Genomic DNA, 19427 nt, shown 5'->3' on the forward strand with positions numbered 1-19427 from the left:
GGTATTGTTTGTCCCACACCCACCTATATGCAGAAAACAATCTAGGCATCATGATTTGAATTTTGAATGTGGCTGTGACAGAAATCAAGTGTTGGTTTCTTTAACAATGGTTTATGAGTTTGTCTCAGGCTGACTACATGTTCAATTACAACGTTTTGATTTTTCTGGAGTCTTTTGATTTGGTAGGTGAGCAGACCAGTCTACCGTCTGCTGCTGTAGTTGAGGCAATAAGTTACAAGTGCCGCAAACATCAGTTGGTTAGTTTCATTTAGAGAAGAAGTAGAGCTTATTTCTAAGACATTTTATTTGATTAAAGGAGAATACAACCACTATGTTTACTTGAGAGTTTAGACTGATGTCAAGTTTCCCGATGACCACAAGGATTCTGACTTTAGGGTTGATAGGAACTTTTTCACCACAGAACGTCGGTGGAGAGAGCAGATGGAGTCCTTTTTTAAGCAACTTTGATAGCTCATGACTAGGATTTCTGTCTTCAGGACATTGAGTTTGAATGATTAGATCCGTTCATTAAATTGCTTTGAGGCAATTTTCTATATCACTGAATTGATTTTGTTCTCCTATGACTCGAAGATAGATGCACATGTTGTCTTCATTGAAGTGAAATAGACTGTTGGCTATCAACCAGCCCATGAGTATTTTACCATTTATATTTAAGAGGAAAGGGTGGGGTTACCTTTATGAAACACCGTAATTCATTGACTTTGACATCTAGGTTGTGCATTCTTATGAAGGACCTGGAACATTTTGTTGAGTAATTAGTGATGCACGCCAATTGACGATGGTGTTGCAAATGCTCTGATTGAAGGCAACAGTAACGTTAAGGAGGATTGACGTACTTAGAGTCTTTTCTGTCTATGTCAAGGATATTTTCCAATACATTTAGTGTGTCTGTTTCAGTTGTGTGCTTGGAATTACCTCGTGATTGGTTGGCATCTAGCATTTTGCTTGATTGCACATCAGTTTGTGTAGAGACAGTTTATTCCTGGATTTTGGACAAGGTGCAGTCTGTGATAGGAGAGTAATTTTGTTGTGTGGTGGTTAAAACGTTTTTAGGTTTCGCCCTGGGCGTTGCAACTGCGTAGCAGTTGCCCCGCCCACGGCGAAACCTCATGATCCTACATATGTACTTTGGTTCAGCCTCTGTCTACCATTAGCTAGCTCCATAAATGGAGGCTAGCCATTGGGAGACAGAGGCTGTCAATCACGCTTTCTCTTGAAAACGCGATTCGGGGGCGTTTCTGGGACTTTTTTTAAGTCCCGCCCCTTTGTCCCAGGCCGCGCTGTCATTGGCTGCCGGCCCGGGACACCCCCGTGACGTCATTCCCCGGGCCGCGCTGTGATTGGCTGGCCGGCCCGGGACCTGACTTATTTGCTGTAGATATATATAGCGCGAGCTCGACCCGATGGACACGTTCATTTATGGATATGCACAGGGAGATTAAGGGATTTGCCGAGAATTACAGGATGCTGAGGAGGCGCCCAGGCTCGAACCTGGTTCCCCAGCTCCAAAGTATGCAGCTCTTGCTTAAGGCCACATCGGCACATCCTCTCTTGTAAGTGCTCTTACAATGATCACTTTTCACGCCGAGGTTTCTTCCACCTTAGGCCTCTTTCACAGCACCCAGGAGCTATAAAATACCGATGCATTGTCCACCCCTTGCACGCAGCCACGGACAACGCCTCTCTGCTTCATTTAACTAATGTTCCCTCGGAGACCTCCCACGATGCCGCGGCGAGGGCAGGGAGCTCAGACTGCAGCCTCAGTGTTAACTGCAGGTCAGGGGAGTCAGGAGGGATATCGTTAACCAGTGACTCTGCCAAACCTGGCCGGCTCACTCTCGCCCGTCTGCGGGGGACGAACATAAGCCCCGAGTCCGAGGCGGCGCTGCTGCTCGCCGGCCCGCAGCATTCACACGAATCGCTCATTTGGAGAAGGCAGCCAGCCGCAGATCCGGACCTCTGCCGTGAAACGACGGGCCGGCCCCAACAAAGGGGGAGTTCTGTAAACGCAGTGAATAATGGGAACCCTCTTTCATGGGCGCTGCTAACCTTTTGGCAGCCACCAGCAAACTCTATTCTGCGCCGTTGATTGGGGAGGACAATACGCCGAGGCTCCCTCTGAATGACTGATGCCACCAACAGTGTTCCCATTCACTGGCGTTTGGGAACCACGGGGGACCATTGTCCGCCGTGACTCCTTCAGACAGTAGGGAAGGCGAAAGTGAGCATCGATGGCAGCGCAAGTGTTATAATCTCCCTTTTAAAGCGCCCCGGCTCGACATTTCCAGCTGAGCAACAGGAACTATGCGGTGTCAGAGGAACACAGAGCTGAGGGGCTCAAGCCGGGCCTTCCAATCCCCTTATCGCCCTGCGCTGCTAATACCTCAAAGATGGCGCAGTGCAAAACACAGGAGGGCTGGCCCTGTGCGGATCTGGCCTTTCAACTGCTTAGGAGCGTTTAGCGGCAAAGCAGTTCAAACATGGCGGACAATGCTGAGAGGAAAAACAGTTTAATGAGCTAAAGAGCTGGTGAATGAAAGTGAGCCGCCGTCCCACACTCAGTAGGGCCGCCTCAGGAGCAGTGTCAGTGACGGAGGCCCAGTGTGCAAAGGGTGTGAAGTCGAGCTGCTTCACCGAGAAAAGTGTATGAGCCTCTTCTGTTCATAAGAAACGTTTGTGAAACAGTCAAACTAGAAAACTAGAATGTGGTTACATTATGAGGGACAAAGTAAGAGAAGATAAAAACTAAATTCAGAATTACACAAGTACTTATAGTATATATATATATATATACATATATATATATATATATTTCTGCACAGATAAACTTTAGGGTATCAGTGACATAAGGTAGCCAACTGTATCTATTAGGGGCCTATTGGTTTTTGGACGATTCAGAATTTATGAAAATAGACCATTCCAGGAAAGTTTTCCAACTGAGTTGCACTAATTGTCTTGTGCAAAAACAACATTTACACTAAACATGTCGGTGCAAAATTAGCTGACACTGATGGCAATATGTGAGCCCGTACCCTGCATATTGCACCCCAGTTCTCAGCAGCAATCTAAGTATGCCCCGTGTCATGCATGAGTAACTGGGGCCTGCTAACAGCGGGCCTACGGACCCGTTCATTCTTCAGGAGTCAATCAGAAGGCTACTCTTGGGCAAACAAAGGCGCCTTTAATTCACAGCGCTTCGAAGATGCACGCTCTTGGCAGTGCGCCATACCTGGAGAGCAAGTTCCCTGTTCTTTCTTCCTTCCCCGGTTCTCTTGGTCCAAGCTCCCATTCCCCTGGTGTGCTGCAGCCTCCTTCCTGGAAGGCCACCTTGCCATTTATTTTCTTTGTCATTGTAAGTTCAAAATCTGCTTCTCTGGAAGGTTTCAGGGCACACTGAAAAAGCACCTTTGTCAGTGATTAATGTCAGACAGCTTGTTGGCAGAGTGGAGGGGAGCGTTGTCTCTCCCCTTTTCCACCCAAGCCTGTTGCACTTCTGAGAAGGGTGGGGAAGGGGCACTCGAGTGCACGCTCTTTTTTCCCCCTTCATTGTCCTGTAGTCCGTGTTTGTTCTTGATTTCTTCTTTGGCTGTTTTTATGCGCTTTAAGACTGACACACACATTTATAAATACATAAACTAGTCTTTCAGCAGTACTCGTTTACATACTCTTATACCCATCCCAGAATGTCCAACTCCCTACTGTCAAAAGTGCAACGAGGACAGACTCCTTTCGATTTGCATTTAGCGTATATGAATATAAAATTTTTCCCATTTTAGATGTTTTGAGGCCAATTCACAAAGGCATATAAGAGCATGTGAATGAGTATTGCAGGAGGAGCTACTTTTTGCTTCAAAATGCCTGCGACTCTGTTCTTTCAATTTTTTTCTGCCAAATGTAATAAGTTATTTGCAATTCCTGAACCTGTATATAGCTGTATGTTGATATTTATGTCTGCCTCAGTGCGGTTTTCATTTATGCACTAGGGGTGCGCGGTATGACTTTTCCATTGGAGCCAGCAGACTCCACGCCTAAGTGCACATGAGTCTGCTCGGGTGATCACATCTTTCGAAGGTAAGGAACTAGCAGCCCACTCTTGTCCCATTATGCAAAAAAATGTACAAAAAAACACAATGCAGTGTGGCTGACCACCTTGTCTTGAGATTTTATGTAACACACAAACATGAACCATCTCTATTTCTAACTTTTTACAACTCAGACAAGCAAAGCTCACCTTTAAAGCTGTTTTTTTAGCTACATGGGCCCTACACTAGCCTTTATTCAGGGCTCTAATTGGACAATCCTTGAACTTTATTCTGTGCTGCTGCATTACACATACTTTGCAGTCAGAAGATCTTACCTGGAGTGGTTCTAAGGCATACACATTTCCCTTTCAGCACTAGAATACTGGCTATTCTTCAAACAGACTTAAACAGCTTTAAACCGCTCTTCGCTTCATCTGCACAGTGCATTTATGCATTCTGTGGTTTTGTGTGTTGTGGCGCTGGTTAGCATATGGTTTTCCTTTCGTGCTCCTTCAAACTCCACCAAGAAGCTGTGGAAGCATTTGTTTTTATTCAGAACTCCAAAGCCCAATCACTGAGCATGGTTGTAGGTACTTTGCTCTTATTGGATAAGTAGTGGTGATTTGGCTATGTGAATCAGACGCTGTGAATCAGACGCTGTGCCCGCTAACACCCCTTGATGAATTTTATAAGATGACACTTCAAATAATTGATTCCTGTCTTTTTCTCCAGCTCCTGCCAGCAGCACTTCTCGTACCCCTAATCCTGCAAGTCTACTTTTCAGTAACACTGCACTTTAAACAGGGCAACCTGCCACGTTGATAGGATCATTCTTATTGCTCCACCACCCCTGGCACTTACATAAAGTTTCCCTGCACGTGCTGTTCACTTTCCTAAAGCTTGGCTGCACGTCCTGGTCGAGAAGGATTTTACTCTGCAACGCCACACGAGGGACATAGTATAGACCAAAACTCTGGGCCAGGTAAATTGCAGTTGGTGGGTGGTCTAAGGGCAGGGGTGCAGAAGTAGGGGTGCGAGAGGTAGTGCAGTGCTTACAAGCTATGGAAGAAGCTGTGCAGTGTCAAGTGTTTTGTAATATTTGGCAAACTGAGAATGCTTGCAAAATAAATTTGATAAATATGTGGAAATATTTCAGCAGTAAGAAAAGATCAAATGAAGCTCATAGTCTTTTTTTGTGATTCTGAAGTGTGATTGTTGCAAAGATTTTAATAGGATCAAAACAAAAAGACACTTTACATGTGTGATGCACACATGAGAAATATGCACAGAAAATCAATTTCCACGTCTTATCATTTATGTGTCACGCAGGGTTAGCAGAAAAGCTGCATAATTGACACAACTGTAGTGCCCAGTTGTGCTCTCTGTGAAAGGCAGTGCCCTAGCACACCATGCTTCAGTCATACCCTTTGGACAATGGCCTCCCCACTCGCTCACCATTCTCCTGTCCAATCCTTTCTCTTCCCCTCGCTCTCTCTACTACTCAATCTACTCTACTACTCACTCTACTACTCACTCTACTACTCACACTCTACTACTCACTCTTTACTAATCACACTTTACTACTCACTCTTTCACTCTTTACTACTTGCTCTTTACTACTCACTTTTTACTACTCACTCTCTAATACTCTCTCGAATACTCACTCTACTACTCTTTACTACTCACTCTACTACTCTCTAATCACTCTCGAATACTCACTATACTCACTACTACTCACTCTAGTCCTCTCTACAACTCTCTACTACTCACTACTACTCACTCTCTATTAATCACTCTATTACTCTCTAGTGCTCACTCTACTACTCTACTACACACTCTCTACTCCTCTACTACGCACTCTGTACTACTCACGCTCTACTACTCACTATTATTCACTCTACTACTAGGTCTCCTAGGTCTCACATTTGCGAGAGATTAAGCTATTGACATTGTAAATGCCAAAGCCATTTATTTATCTGTTTTCGAAACCAACACATAAATAAACAAGCATTTACAATGCAACGGTTTCGCCTTTGGAAAAGTTAGAGCTATTGGCAATGTAAAGGACAATGCCATTTATTTATCTGTTTTCAAAACCAACACATAAATACAAATTTTGTCATTTACAATGCCAATAGCTCAAACTTTTCCAAAGGCGAAACGGTTGCATTGTAAATGCTTGTTTTTAAAGGAGGGATGCCATCATGAAGTGTTTCAGCTTGCCTGGGATTTTGACATATTGAAAACATATGCTTTTAAATGCAGTCATTAACCAAGCCAATATTCTAGGGTGTATTTATTTATGATATTCACATAAGGTGAACCAAGCCTCAAGGAACGGGTGCTTTAGACATCAGACCATAGAAGTAGACAAAAAATAAGAGTCAGTTAGCTTGACAGGTATATTCGGAAGAAAGTATATTTTCTTTTCAGAAAACTGTAAGGTTTAAGTTCACACTTATGTGATCCAGGATAGGATTACACCCTTGGGGTTATAGACAATCAAAAGTCTGGTTTAGTGTCTTGCTTTTCTTTGTTTTGATATTTCTAGTAGCAGGCGGGTTTTGCTTCTCCCTCCCAGTTCGTTTGCCTCCTGTTTTGTGCAATGTGTCCTTTAGTTTATTAGTGGAGAGCTGAACGACTTATGTAGTCTAGTTCTTGCATCTGTGGTGAGCCAGTGCACTTATTTGTTAGGATGGGGTAATGTGATCTGATTCCTTAGCACCCTTGACATGTGGCCAGCAAGAGGTGTTTTGCCTCTGCATGAATGTACCAACGCTTGTATTGCTGTCCTGAGTTCCATGTGTTAGATGTGGTTTTACTTTCCTCAGCAGATGGAGTTGAAATGGTGGCCTGTATACGTCTAGTGTTGTTGTCATATTGAGTCATTGAATGCTGATTACATTTAGGAATATGGCAAAGACGGTCACTGATGGAGAGATGCCTAGAGGTGCTAGAATATCATGCCCTTTTTGTACTGGAAGTAGTCATTTGAGAAAAGAAGTAGGAATTCCACTTTATGGAATGATCTCATTTTGGTTCGGCCATGGGCGTGTTTGAGTTGTCATCCTGAGTCACTTTGAATAAGGGATAGTTACATTGGAAAGTCAGTCCTCAGCCGGGGTGCTACCTTTGACATGATTGAGGATGGTTAGTGTGAGCACTACAATGTTTTTTTTTAACTTTAGGTAAAGAATTGGCTTTTTGTCAGATCTGTTCACATTAGTTCATCCACTTTATTTATCCTTTGATTAATACCACATGGCAAATAACACATTCAAAGGTTTATTGATTTTAGTTGCAGTATTGAATGTAGTATCTCATATTTCCAAACCAACATACTTAGTTCTATTTCCCAGTATTTGTTTTGTCATAAGAACATTCTGTGTGTTTTTTATTTTACAGAGTTGAACATACCAAATAGGAAATATCTGTAAATTGTAATTTTCCTTTCTGTTCAATTTTGTACAGGGATGAGAACCTCTCTGGCAGTGAGCTGACTGCTAAGTTGGAGCCAGCTTTCCTTTCAGGATTGCGCTGTGCACAGCCTCTTATCAGAGCCAAATTTTTCGAGGTGTTTGACAACTCTATGAAGCGCCGTGTTTATGACCGTCTACTTTATATCACGTGTTCCCAAAATTGGGAAGCAATGGGGAATCACTTTTGGATCAAGCAATGCATTGAGGTAAAAAGGGCACAAAATACTCAACATTAGCAAAATATTTTGTTGACCATAAAACCATGATCTTCAAGAGAATTATATGGGTACACCATAGTGTTGACAATTCCTAATAACTGTTTTGAGTCAGCTGTTTTTGTAAAATTGTATTATGGCCTTCAAAAGAGTTAGCTTTGAATACGTTTGTGAAATTAAATTCTTGTTGTCGAAATCTATGTGAAACTTGGTTGACCCAGCCTTGACTCCTTCATAGGTAAATAAGGAACAAATGAGTATTTGCAGTGTTGTAAAATGCCAAACCTGCATCTCCAAGCTCTATATAAAATTTTAATTCTCGAGTTCATGATGTAATATACAGTCTTTGATTTTATAGATATACTGTGTTTTTTCATCAATTTAGCTAAACTCATCTCTCGATCATTCCATTCTTCATGAGGGCAAGATGAGTACAGTGAGAAGCTGCTTACATCTCAAAATGTTAATAAAAGTCCTAACTTATCTGTGCTCTTAAAATAGAAAGACCTTTTGCAAGAAGGAAGTATTGGAAAAACAACGAGACACTTAGCATTGTCAGATGCACAATGAAGTTCAATGAATACTGTTACATGGTGACAAGCAGGCAGTAGCAGGCGTAATTGGTAATGGCCACTCATTTTCCCAGAACCGAAGAGGCCAAAAAAGCATTATTTCAAGTACGGCTCTACACTGGTATCAAGACAGCAATATGGAGAAACATCCAAACTTCAATAAGGTACTGCTGTATTCCATTCAGATTAGCATATTGTCCAATCTGACATGCAAATTTGGAAAGAAACATTACTGCAGAAGCCTTAATTATTTATCTGCAAGTATTCTCCTACAATCTTTCATAGACAAAGTTTCCTCCCTTGTCCTCCATACCGGTTTAATTTCAGATCATTTACTGATTTGAAAGATAGTCTAAAATGGCCTCTGATGGAGGAGCCTGACTTTTTGGCTGCTGGTTAAACCTCTCCAAAAGGAGTTAGATTGGCTGCATGAGTGCAAGTTGTGTCATTAATTATTCTGTGAATTTCCCGGCCATTTTGAAAACATGAATCTGTGAAAGTTACCATCCTGGTAGAGACTTCTTCCCACAGATTCCTCACCTTGTGAATTCCCTCAGGCGCGAGACTAGATCTTAAGAACTTTTATAGGAATTCCCTTGCACGCTGATAGGGGTTGTAATGCAGCACTGTATCAGAACTGTCCTGGATGTTATGTCGGGACCACTTTTTTTGCACCACCTCTGCAGCTTTGTCATTTTGTGATAACGCCTGCATTCACCTCCGCAAACAGCAACCACATTTCCCTAGTTGCCACTTCGTTCGAATTTCATTCTAGTTCCCTCCAAATATATGAACAACCATGCCGAAATGGGAGACATGTTTTCCTCCGTGTGTTCACTTCTTCCTGTACGAGTCCGTCCTATATTTATTTTAACTTCTTGTCGGATCACATGTTTTATCCAAGCACACCATTGGGTCTGATCAATCACAGTTTTCTTTCTATTAACTCTGTATTACACAGCGTCAACCAAATATATTTTTTTACAGCTTTGTCATTTTGTGACAACGCCTGCATTCACCTCCGCAAACAGCACCCACATTACCTTAGTTGCCACTTCATTTGAGTTTCACTCCAGTTCCCTCCACACGAACAACCATTGCAAAATGGCAGACCCGTTTTCTTCAGTTTGTTCACTTCTTCCTATAAGGGTTCGTCCTTGTTTTTTTTTCTTCACGTCTTTTTGGATCACATGTTTATCCATGCACACCCTTTGGACCACCAGAACACGTCCTCCAAAATAGCGGAGCAATTAAATCCCTTTCACATCACCACCGGGTGATCCGCTCTGTGTGGACATTTTCATGACTTTTTCAACCTACTGACACCAGTAAGAAACACAACACTGCCTGTTTTACTGCGTCCTGCCCTTCACTAATCTTGTTCGTAATTCCGCCGCATATAACCACCGTTTTGGTATAGAACCACACCACTGTTTATTCCGCAACTTTTGATACTCTGTTACTTCATCATACGCGACCACACTGCGGACCCACCCGTTTCCAAACTGACTTAATTCAGCATTATTCAACCTAGTCACATGCAAGCTTTCATTTCGAACTCATCACTTTATTAACTCACTGATTACTCTGCGGTTTACTAATACATAAGTTCACATGCGCTGAGAGCCGTCTCTTTTCACCCTGGTTCCGTTTACCATCCACAACAGTTAACTTACACTCACAGCCCCGAGTTTTTGGGCAATTCCTCGTGTTGATTGCATGAGCACCATCGATACATTTGCACAACTAATGCAAAATATACCACCACAGTCGCACAGTGACCCATGCTTTTTCTGATTAATTTGTTTAGGTGTTTAATAGTCCCCTGATGAAGGGTTCATGTCAGCCCGAAATGCATTGGGGCTCAAACTCTTGGGTACAACCATTCGCTTCACCTTGAGATCTCTTTTATTGATATGTGAACAGAACATCCATGAAGAAGAATTCATTGCGATTGAATAAATCTAATTCTTGAGAACAGATCAACTTATTTTTTATCTTTGATCAAGTTTGGATCACTCCATTTATTGGATATCGTGCTGTGCAATGAGGGGACACCGCCCCAGCCCCTGGGGCGGCGTTTATCATATATCTCAAACCCCATTGTTCTACCTGACTCTGTTACAGAGCTCTGTCAGCGTCACCCAAAGTCGACTCCAGCAGGAGCACAAGCCTCAGAGTCTGAGACAGTGACTACTTTCACTTGATAGGCCCTGTGCAGAATATGATTGGTGTAGATCTGATCATCTGTGTGGTTATCCAGACAAATATCAGAGCCTTTGGATAACTCATATGAGGAACTGGTGGATACGGATGCCAGTGGTCTAGACACCTCTCCAGACACTGGTCTAGTCTCTCCTCCTAGTGCAGCTACAGAGGAAGGGGTTTTGTTTGCCGTAGAGGTGAGGAGGCGGCTAGGGTCTGGGACCTTACGGTGCCCCGAATGGCAGTCAAGATTAAGGTTTTGTCGAGCATGGTGCACAGAATGATTGACTACCATCTCTCCAGCCCATTCCTGGAGACTCGGCTTTCCTCACCCAGCACCCTACCACGAAAGTCTGGTTGTCCAGGATTCCACATGGAAAGTCAATCCTGGCGCATTCCCTACCACACGATTGGGAATTCAAGAGGCTGGACACCTTTGGAGGACCAACATTTCCACAGAGTTTGAGATCGGTTGCACAAGTGTTGCCCATTAACTTAGGGGAGGCTTGAGCCATCTTGTCTTAGAATATTGCTGATGGGAAGGGATCCAGCAAAGTTTACTATCCGCTGCAGACTGGACACAACTGACTTGCTAGAAAGATCGATTGCAGTCAATGGCACTCTGTTGCCATGCCTGGTTTAGATCTACCTTCTTTTTACGGGATATCCAAGCATCCCTCATGGACATGCCCTTCACTAGCACGCGCCTTTTTGGCGATAAGCAGAATTGGCATCTTGAGTGCTTTAAGGACAGCATGGTCGCTAGGACTCTCCGTTGCCCCACACCTGAACCACTCAGCCACCACAGCCAGTAGACTCTCTCATCCTTTTCTGGCTGTGGTTCCCACAGGCCTTGTGGGACCCAAAGCTAGAGATCTGCCCAATCTGCCACCCACCTAGCAGCCACAGCCTCCAAGCACCTTTAAAATGCCCACTCATTATCACTGGCAACTGCTCGGCAGCATTATTAAGCGTCCCCTGCGCAATGACAGTCTATCACCTCGGACAAATGGGTGCCTTCGTTTGTTCAATGGGGTTACAATCTTCTATTCATAGAAAGACCCGCCATTCATGCTACCATCCTGTGACGGCTGACTGCGGTCCACATTTTTCTGCTACATCCGGAAGTGCAGGTTCTTTTTGCCTAAGGAGCCATCGAGAGGGTATCCACATCAAAAATAGGTAATGGTTGCTTTCCCTGCTACTTTCGGGCTCTGAAAAAGGTCGGAACCCTCCTCCCTTTACTAGACCTGAGCCGTCTCAACTGCTTCCTAAAAAGGAGAAATTCAAAATGCTCAAGTTGGCCCACTGTTTGCCCTAGAGACTGGATTGTCGCGTTGGACTTTCAGGTTGCCAATTTTCATGCATCTGTCCTGCCAGCCCACAGATGTTCCCTGCGGTTCACGGTGGACCACAAGCACACTCAGTTTGCTGTGCTTCTCTTTGGTCTTACCAGCACCCCTTGAGTGTTCACAAAGGTGATGGCCGTGGTAGCAGCCCATCTGTGGAGGTCAGCGATCCCAGTCCTCCCCTACCTCAATGACTGGCTGCTGAAGACAGGCTTGCCCCAAGCAGTTGTCACCTGCCTGCAGACTACGTATGGTGAACCACCTGCATTCTTTCCACAAATGGGTAAAACCTTGGTTAGATCTATTCGCCACCGCCGAGAACAGGCAATGTGAGCACTTCATAGTGCAGGAGTTTCCAATACATTTCTCACTCAAACGCATATCATCTAGAGTAGAATTCAAGCCTGCTGTGCGCCTGCCCACCAATACCACTCCTGCCCTGAGTTCTCAAGAATACTTGGCCCAAGTCATTCTTGTGACTCCGGATTGGGCACAGAAAGTATGGTATCCAAAACTCCTGAACATGAGCATTGGATCTTCAATCAGGCTGCCTCTTCAGGAGGATCTCCTGTTGCAGTAACAGGGCAGGGTCCTGCACCCGAACGTGCACACACCCCACCATCATCCATGGAGATTGAGTGGTGGCAGCCCACAGTGCTTGACTTCCCTTCAGTAGTTTGTGAAGTCATTCTGACAGCCAGGCATCTGTCAACTAAGACCATATATGACTGCCATTGGGACAAGTTTGTGGCTTGGTGCACCAACAAACATGTTGATTCTCTCTCTGGGTCCATGTCAGAGATATCTCTAGCCTGCAAGGCTTTGCTTTGGGCACAGTTAAAGGGTATCTTTCACCCATATCGCATTTCTTACTGTTGCTGCATCAGCCCTCAATGTCCAAGTCTCCAATTGTGACTTGTTTCCTAAAAGTACTTCAGCATGTTTCCTCCAAAACCCTTCTTATGCCCCAGTGGGACCTCAATTAGGTTTTAACGTTTAGTGATGTGTTCGCTGTTCGAGCTTATGCATAGTTGTTCACTACATCTCTTGACCATCGAAACAGTCTTATTGACAGCCTTCACGTCGGTCTGTAGGGTAAATGAACTTCAGGCACTTTGTGTACCCTCCATATGCCAACTTCTTCCCTGACAAGCTGGTGCTCTACACCTGTGCCTCCTTCCTGCCAAACACCTTCCCATGTCGGCCAAAATATCACACTGCCAACTCTCTTCACTTCACTCCACCCTTCCAAAGAGGAAGAGAGACTCCTTTGCCTGGACCCAGAAAGAGCTGTGTCGTTCTGCACCGGTTGCCCCAAAGAGCATCAGGTGGACGATCAAACCTTCATTGAGTTCGTCGATGCAACCAAAGGGAATGCCGTGCATAAGTGGACCATCTCCAGATGGATTGTGCTCTGCATTAAAATCTGCTTAATAGCCAAAAAGCAGTCACTTGAGGGCTTGTGGGCTCATTTCACTAGAGGAAATGCTTCAACAACTGCGTTAGCTCACAGAGTCCATGTCCTGGAAATCATTTGGGCTTCTACCTGAGCTTCTCTGCACACGTTTACTAAACACTACTGCCTTGACAGTCATGTCATGCGTGAATGGTGCTTTGCCTATTCAGTCTTTTAGGACATATGGCCTAAACCTGTTTGTAGACTCTCCACCGGCGACATATTGCATAGGTATCTATTCTAAGGTAAAGAATCTGTGGCTAGAAGTCTGTCAGTTTCTTACTTTAAGTAACACATTATCTGCAAGAAACTCTATCTAGACACAGGTTCCTTTCTAATCCTCCCTGCTTCTGTAAAAGATTTCTTCTAGTTAGAAAGTCCCTGTATGAAGACAGAGAATGTTTCCCACGTGGCCTGAATTATTTTATCATATCATTTTTACTTTCAAAGAGGTCCTACAAAGCATAGCGGACAAGTTTATTTATTTCATTTATATATCTTCTTTATTTATTCTTCTTATACTTTTTTGCAAAAATTATTTTTTATATACTTTTTTTTAAATTCATTATATTCATATCTCATAAAAGTTAGTACATGTATCTAATTATCAGTGCATAATTAAACAATATATGAACAATACAAATACCATACAGAGAACACATCTCACTCACTCATCTATTCATCTTACATACACTCTCATACAATCCAAATATACTCTTTATTCTGTGTCTAAGGAGTCACAGATCTTTCTGTGAACTGTCACGCTAGTTCACAGAAAGATCTGTGACTCCTTATGGTATTTTTATTGTTCATATATTGTTTAATTATGCACTGATAATTAGATACATGTACTAACTTTTATGTGAGATGAATATAATGAATTTAAAAAAAGTATATAAAAAATCATTTTTGCAAAAAAGTATAAGAGGAATAAATAAAGAAGATATATAAATGAAATAAATAAACTTGTCCGCAATGTTTGTAGGACCTCTTTGAAAGTAAAAATGATATGATGAAAGAATTCAGGCCACGTGGGAAACATTCTCTGTCTTGATATTGCTTTACCTCTCTTTTCCCTGGCCCAAAGCACTTTAAGAGGGGCTCCCGTATACATGTTGAAATTCCCTGTATGTCCTTCATGTCTGCACACTGGTCCAAGGGTATTCCAACATGGCTCCATGCTTCTGGCGCAGAAATGTCCTGAAAAGAAACTGATGTCAGCGCGCTGGGGTGGCGCCTATATAGGCAGCACACATGCAACGTACAATGATACCGATGCAGAGTCTATCGACGCCACCAGCAGAGGTACTGCTCAAGATTTTCCAGATCGAGTCTGATGCCTGGGAAATATTTGAAGGTAGGAATCTGTAGCTAGATATTCTCTACTAGATAACGTGTTACCGAAGGTAAGTAACTTGTTCATCTATGCATTGATCTCTGACACAGCTCCCTTTATCAATATCCGCTTGGCCATACAACTCAGTTTCTCCAGCAGATTAAAGTGATTGGGAGGAAGCCTTTCTCTGAGGACACAACCTTAATGCAAATGGATAACAATATTTCTGTAAATCTGCATAGCCACTAAAAGTTCTAACTGTAGCCTGGCTGTGCATCAGCTGTCTTGGCTCAAGACCATCAAACTAATGCGGAGGCCTAGAAAAAAAGTTTCACACCTCCTCTCCAACAGGAAAAACGTGTTCAATCCCTTCTGGAACAGTACAAGGTGTGCATGGTTACGACCAAGTCGGTGAATCTCATCTAGTCAGCCAGACCTGTTGTTCTCCTCTAGCCGGCAAAGGCCATCAACTCTTTTAAAGCTGGGAAGTCTTTTCATGCCAAGGCCCCTGACGTTGCCTCTTTTTCCTTGGGCAGACATGTCCAGTAAATCCCAATGCTATCCACTTCTCTAGCCACGTACCTTCCAGCAATCTAAGGAAGTCCCTTCCTCTCCATTGTGGGTAAGTAGGGAGACTGTCAGGCCAGTGGCTTTCCCTCAACTACCACCATTTAGCCCAGACTACCAAAGGCCTCCTTAGTGATGAAAACTTGTTGTTTATAGCTTCCATAGCCTCCACCTACCAGGTCGCCTCTGCCCAGTTGACACCCGAGGATGATGGTACCCTCCTACTATTAGGAGTGAAAGAAGGTACCACCAGTAGAAAGAGCGCAGGCATTCGGTGCCAAATTCGTTCTTGTAAGGAAAAAGGGAGGAAGCCCCATTCTGTTAGAATTATATGGTTATGCTTCCCTGCAGAATTTCAAGAGACTGAACAGCAACTGTGAATTGTAATGACTGTTTCTGTTCATCGGACCCTCGGGAAGCCTACTTTAATGTACATGTTCTAAAGGAATACAGGGAGTATCCTCCGGTTCATGTTGGAAGATCAGCAATATCAGTATAGGACACTGTTGTTTGATCTGAACGTTGCCCTTGGGCCTTTGCCAAGATCTTGGTCTTAGTGATGACCCTTCTGTGACTGTGGAGTGTCCGCTTCTGCCCATGCCTGGATGACTCACTCATTCAGGCAGCTTTAAGGAAGGGTGCTCATTTGTAACCACTCACACACAGGGAATCCAGGAGGATTGATGGTTTTGACAAGAACATGTTTTGTTTGAGACTGTGCCGGATAAGTGCTGTTTATTTGTTGGGCTGCTACACCCATGCCCCTGGGGGCATGGCCTGTGAGATCTTGCCAGCGATCCCAGAAGACCTTAGGGCTTCGATAATCCATGATGGTCAGAGCTCAGCCAAATGTGTTATCCTCGCAGTTCACTAGGAACTTTTTGGGGAGAGCAGCCAGCACTAATGTTGCCATTTGACTATGCGTTCCACAGGACTCTCCAGCGATGTACAGACCTCCCTTATGGATCTGCTTTTTGCTAGGTCCCACCTTTTTGGTGCACAGATGGACTCTGCAATGGAGCACTTTAAGGATAACCTAGCTACAGCATGCTCCTTCGGTCTGTAGACCCCTGCCTGATAGTTTCTGCTCATATTCAGAAAGATTTGAGGCTATTCCAGAGAGTTGGCAAATAAATAAAAAGTCTCCCCAGCCTGTGATGCATTGGACACCCATTCTTTTCGAGGACATGAGTCTGGCAGACGGCATACAGGCTAGCCGGGGCATCAGTCCTCTTCTTCCCCTGCTCCACCGATCATTGAATCATTTTTGCTTGTTCTTAGTCTCTCATGCTCGGCCATTGTGGGGGTGCAATGTAAGATTTCCTCCAAGTATTGTAATCCTTCATGTGTGACGGAAGGGTCTTACAGATCATTTAGTGTGTCTATGCCCTGCCCCCTGTTCAACCCACACAAGACCAATTTTCAGACAGTCACCTGTCCATTCTTTTACAGGAGGTGTGTAGTTGCTCTCCAAGGGTGCCAATGAGAGGATTACCAATTCTAATAGAGGGGGGTGTTACTCTTGCTATCTGATAGACCACTAGCTGCAGATTCCTTAACTTAGAATATCCCCAGGCGTCCGACTGGATCCGGAATTTTTTTTCAGCAGCACCTCTGCACGCCGGAGGATTGCCTCACAAGATCCCGCCCTGACGTCGTCCACGGACGTGACGTCAGCGAGGTCATATAAGTACCTCCCAGCGCGCTGATGTCAGTTTTGTTATTCTCCGCGTGCAACGCGGATCCGGAGTAAGCGGTTCTTCTGGCCTTTTTTCAGGCCCCTTTTTGACGCTTCGCGTCTGGAACAGTGTGCGATGCCTTCGGGCTTTAAAACGTGTACCTCCTGTTCACGGCAAATGTCCGTGATGGACCCACACCTTATCTGTATGTGGTCTCTGGACGAACACCACGAGTCATCTTATTGCCACGCCTGCCAACACCTCAAGTCGAAGTCCCAGCGGGAACGCAGAATGAAGCTGCCTTTGGCTCGCCTGTCCCGGTCGGAGTCGTCTCTGCCCCCACCCTCCTCATGAGCGGCAGGTCCCTCCGACAGTGGGTTCCATTTACGGTGATGGTCGCCCTCTGGTTCCCAGGTGCATCGTTCGCCTCTCTCGGGTAAGTCACGACGCATGTCGGTGAGGTCCTCGACCTCACTTCCTACTGTTGTCGGGGGCACCAGTTCCCGAAATCCTCTGGACGTGCGCCCCCGGGAATCGCCCCTCCCCTATCAGCCTTACCCTGGCGCAGGAACGACTCTGACCCAAATGGAGGCTTATGCCGCGGCTCTGCAGGCCTCCCTTGGGGCCTCTCCTCTCTCTGGGGCATCCTCGGTGCCTCCGCTACATACGGGGTCTCCGATGGATTCGCCAGTGGGTTCGCCTCCGATGCCGAATGAGCTCCTGCCCTCTAGGGATGATGGAGATATGGCGTCGCCAGGGCGCGGCGCGGCCTGGCTGGGTTCCCCTCTCTGACCCATAGCACCCCTACCGCGCCACATAGTCCTGTGGGGGTCCCTGTGGCCTCGCAGGTGGTTGCTGGTGCTCAAAGCTTTACTTCGAGCCCACCTCAGCCTCAACCACAACAGGCTCCGACTGTCCAGAAGGCAGAGTCGTCGCCGGTATGGCGCCGTAGGCTTGCCTCACCGGCTCCGGCGCCGTCCCCTTTTTTGGAAGCGCCGCTTGTCGTGGTTGACGTGGAGGCGGAGCCGGACAAGGCCGAGTTGGCGCCGGATGGGGCAGAGTCGATGTCGGACGAGGCAGGGTCTGCGCCAACCGAAGACGCCGGATCTGTCCTTGCCTCTCTCCCCCCCCTTGGAATTTGTGGCCCTCGACAGAATCCCCGCCTCCTCAGGAGCCCCATCAGGATCCTCATTAGTCAATGGGCCTTCCTTCTTTTGGGCATTGGTTGCATCCTCAGTTTTTTTAGTCAACCTCCTTGGGGTGGGAGACTTAGTTTACAGCTCTCACCCACGGATGAGTTGCTGTCCCCTCCTTGGAGGGCTACCGACACGTGACCGTCTGCTGGATGTCCTCCACCACAGTTCGGGGAATGTAGAGCCGCTTCTGCCCTTCGTAGCTTCTCTTTATGATGCCCTTTTGTGCACCAGGGCTCGGCCAGCTTCCTGTGATCCTGTGGCTCGAACTATCTTGCACCGCCACCGTCCTGCTCCACATGATCCAGTTTGCTTATTTGTTCACCCAGACGTTCAGGGGTTTGTTCTGCAGACTGCTTTCCCTTCCTTGCCTCACCTCATGCTTCCTCCCTCCCGGGAGTCCAGATGGCTGGAGTCGGGTCGTAACATTTTCGCCTCCATTAACGCAGCTCTTCGCTCACTAAATACAGTGTGTGTCTTGGCTGGGGCTACCTCTGCCCTTTGGGACTCTGCCGAGTGTCTTCTATCGGCTACCTCTGAGGGCGCTCGTATTGACCTCCTTAATCTTCTCCGTGATGGCAGTGATTTGGCAGAATTTACAATCTGCTCGGCCTTGGATACTGTGGATTCCCGAACTATGGTTGGTTCGGTTGCCCTTACGGCGCCATGCTTGGTTGCGGGATGGCTACTGCCCGGAGAATATCCGGGAGCGCCTTGTTGACCTACCTTTTGATGGGGTCCTTTTGTTTGATGCCCACGCCGATTCGGCTGTTCCTTGCGGGCTTTCTCTCCCCCCCCCCATAAGTCTGTATTTTGCAGGTCTCCATTTGTCATGTTCTGGGGTGGTTATCCTTTTATTTAGCATCCACCAGTTGCACTATACGTTTTTAGGCTGGCAGTAAGCCTACTATGGCGGTGTTCCACAGGTTGTTTGTGTTCTGTCCTCTGACTGTGGTTTGCCCTAAGAGGTGTTTCCCCGGTGTTTTTGGAGGTGTGCGTTAATCCGAGTGGAGTACTAATATTCTATTGTATAGCTCTGCTATGCGTCAGGCAGGCATGGAGGTCCCTTTGGGCTCTCTACGTCCACTGACGCCAATATCTTACTGTTGCACGGTGTTCAATGTTGTGCCTTTTGGTGCTATCTCATATATACCATGGGTCGCCTTGCTTGAGCCTTGCATATGTGCCTCTTTCCCCTCCTTTGGAGGTTTTCACTGTATTTTAACACATTTCAAAATGCGGCAACTTCCTGCCACGGGTGCAGTAGGTGGGTTCCTCCTATGGCACCCGTAGTTGCGTGGTTGTGGCTCGCCCCCTTTGCGCTATATATATA

At 45.6% G+C, this 19427-nt stretch overlaps 1 protein-coding gene across 1 annotated transcript in view; it reads left to right on the forward strand.

The window, feature by feature from the left end:
* Window positions 1-19427, forward strand: part of TRRAP (transformation/transcription domain associated protein) — an 885394-nt gene that overhangs the window by 626563 nt on the left and 239404 nt on the right. The window contains exon 49 of the mRNA XM_078664902.1: window positions 7515-7728. Coding sequence (XP_078521028.1) covers window positions 7515-7728 — 214 coding nt within the window. The remainder of the gene's footprint in view (window positions 1-7514; window positions 7729-19427) is intronic.

Source organism: Lissotriton helveticus, chromosome 10 (genome assembly GCF_964261635.1).
Source record: "Lissotriton helveticus chromosome 10, aLisHel1.1, whole genome shotgun sequence".
Lineage (NCBI taxonomy): Eukaryota > Metazoa > Chordata > Amphibia > Caudata > Salamandridae > Lissotriton > Lissotriton helveticus.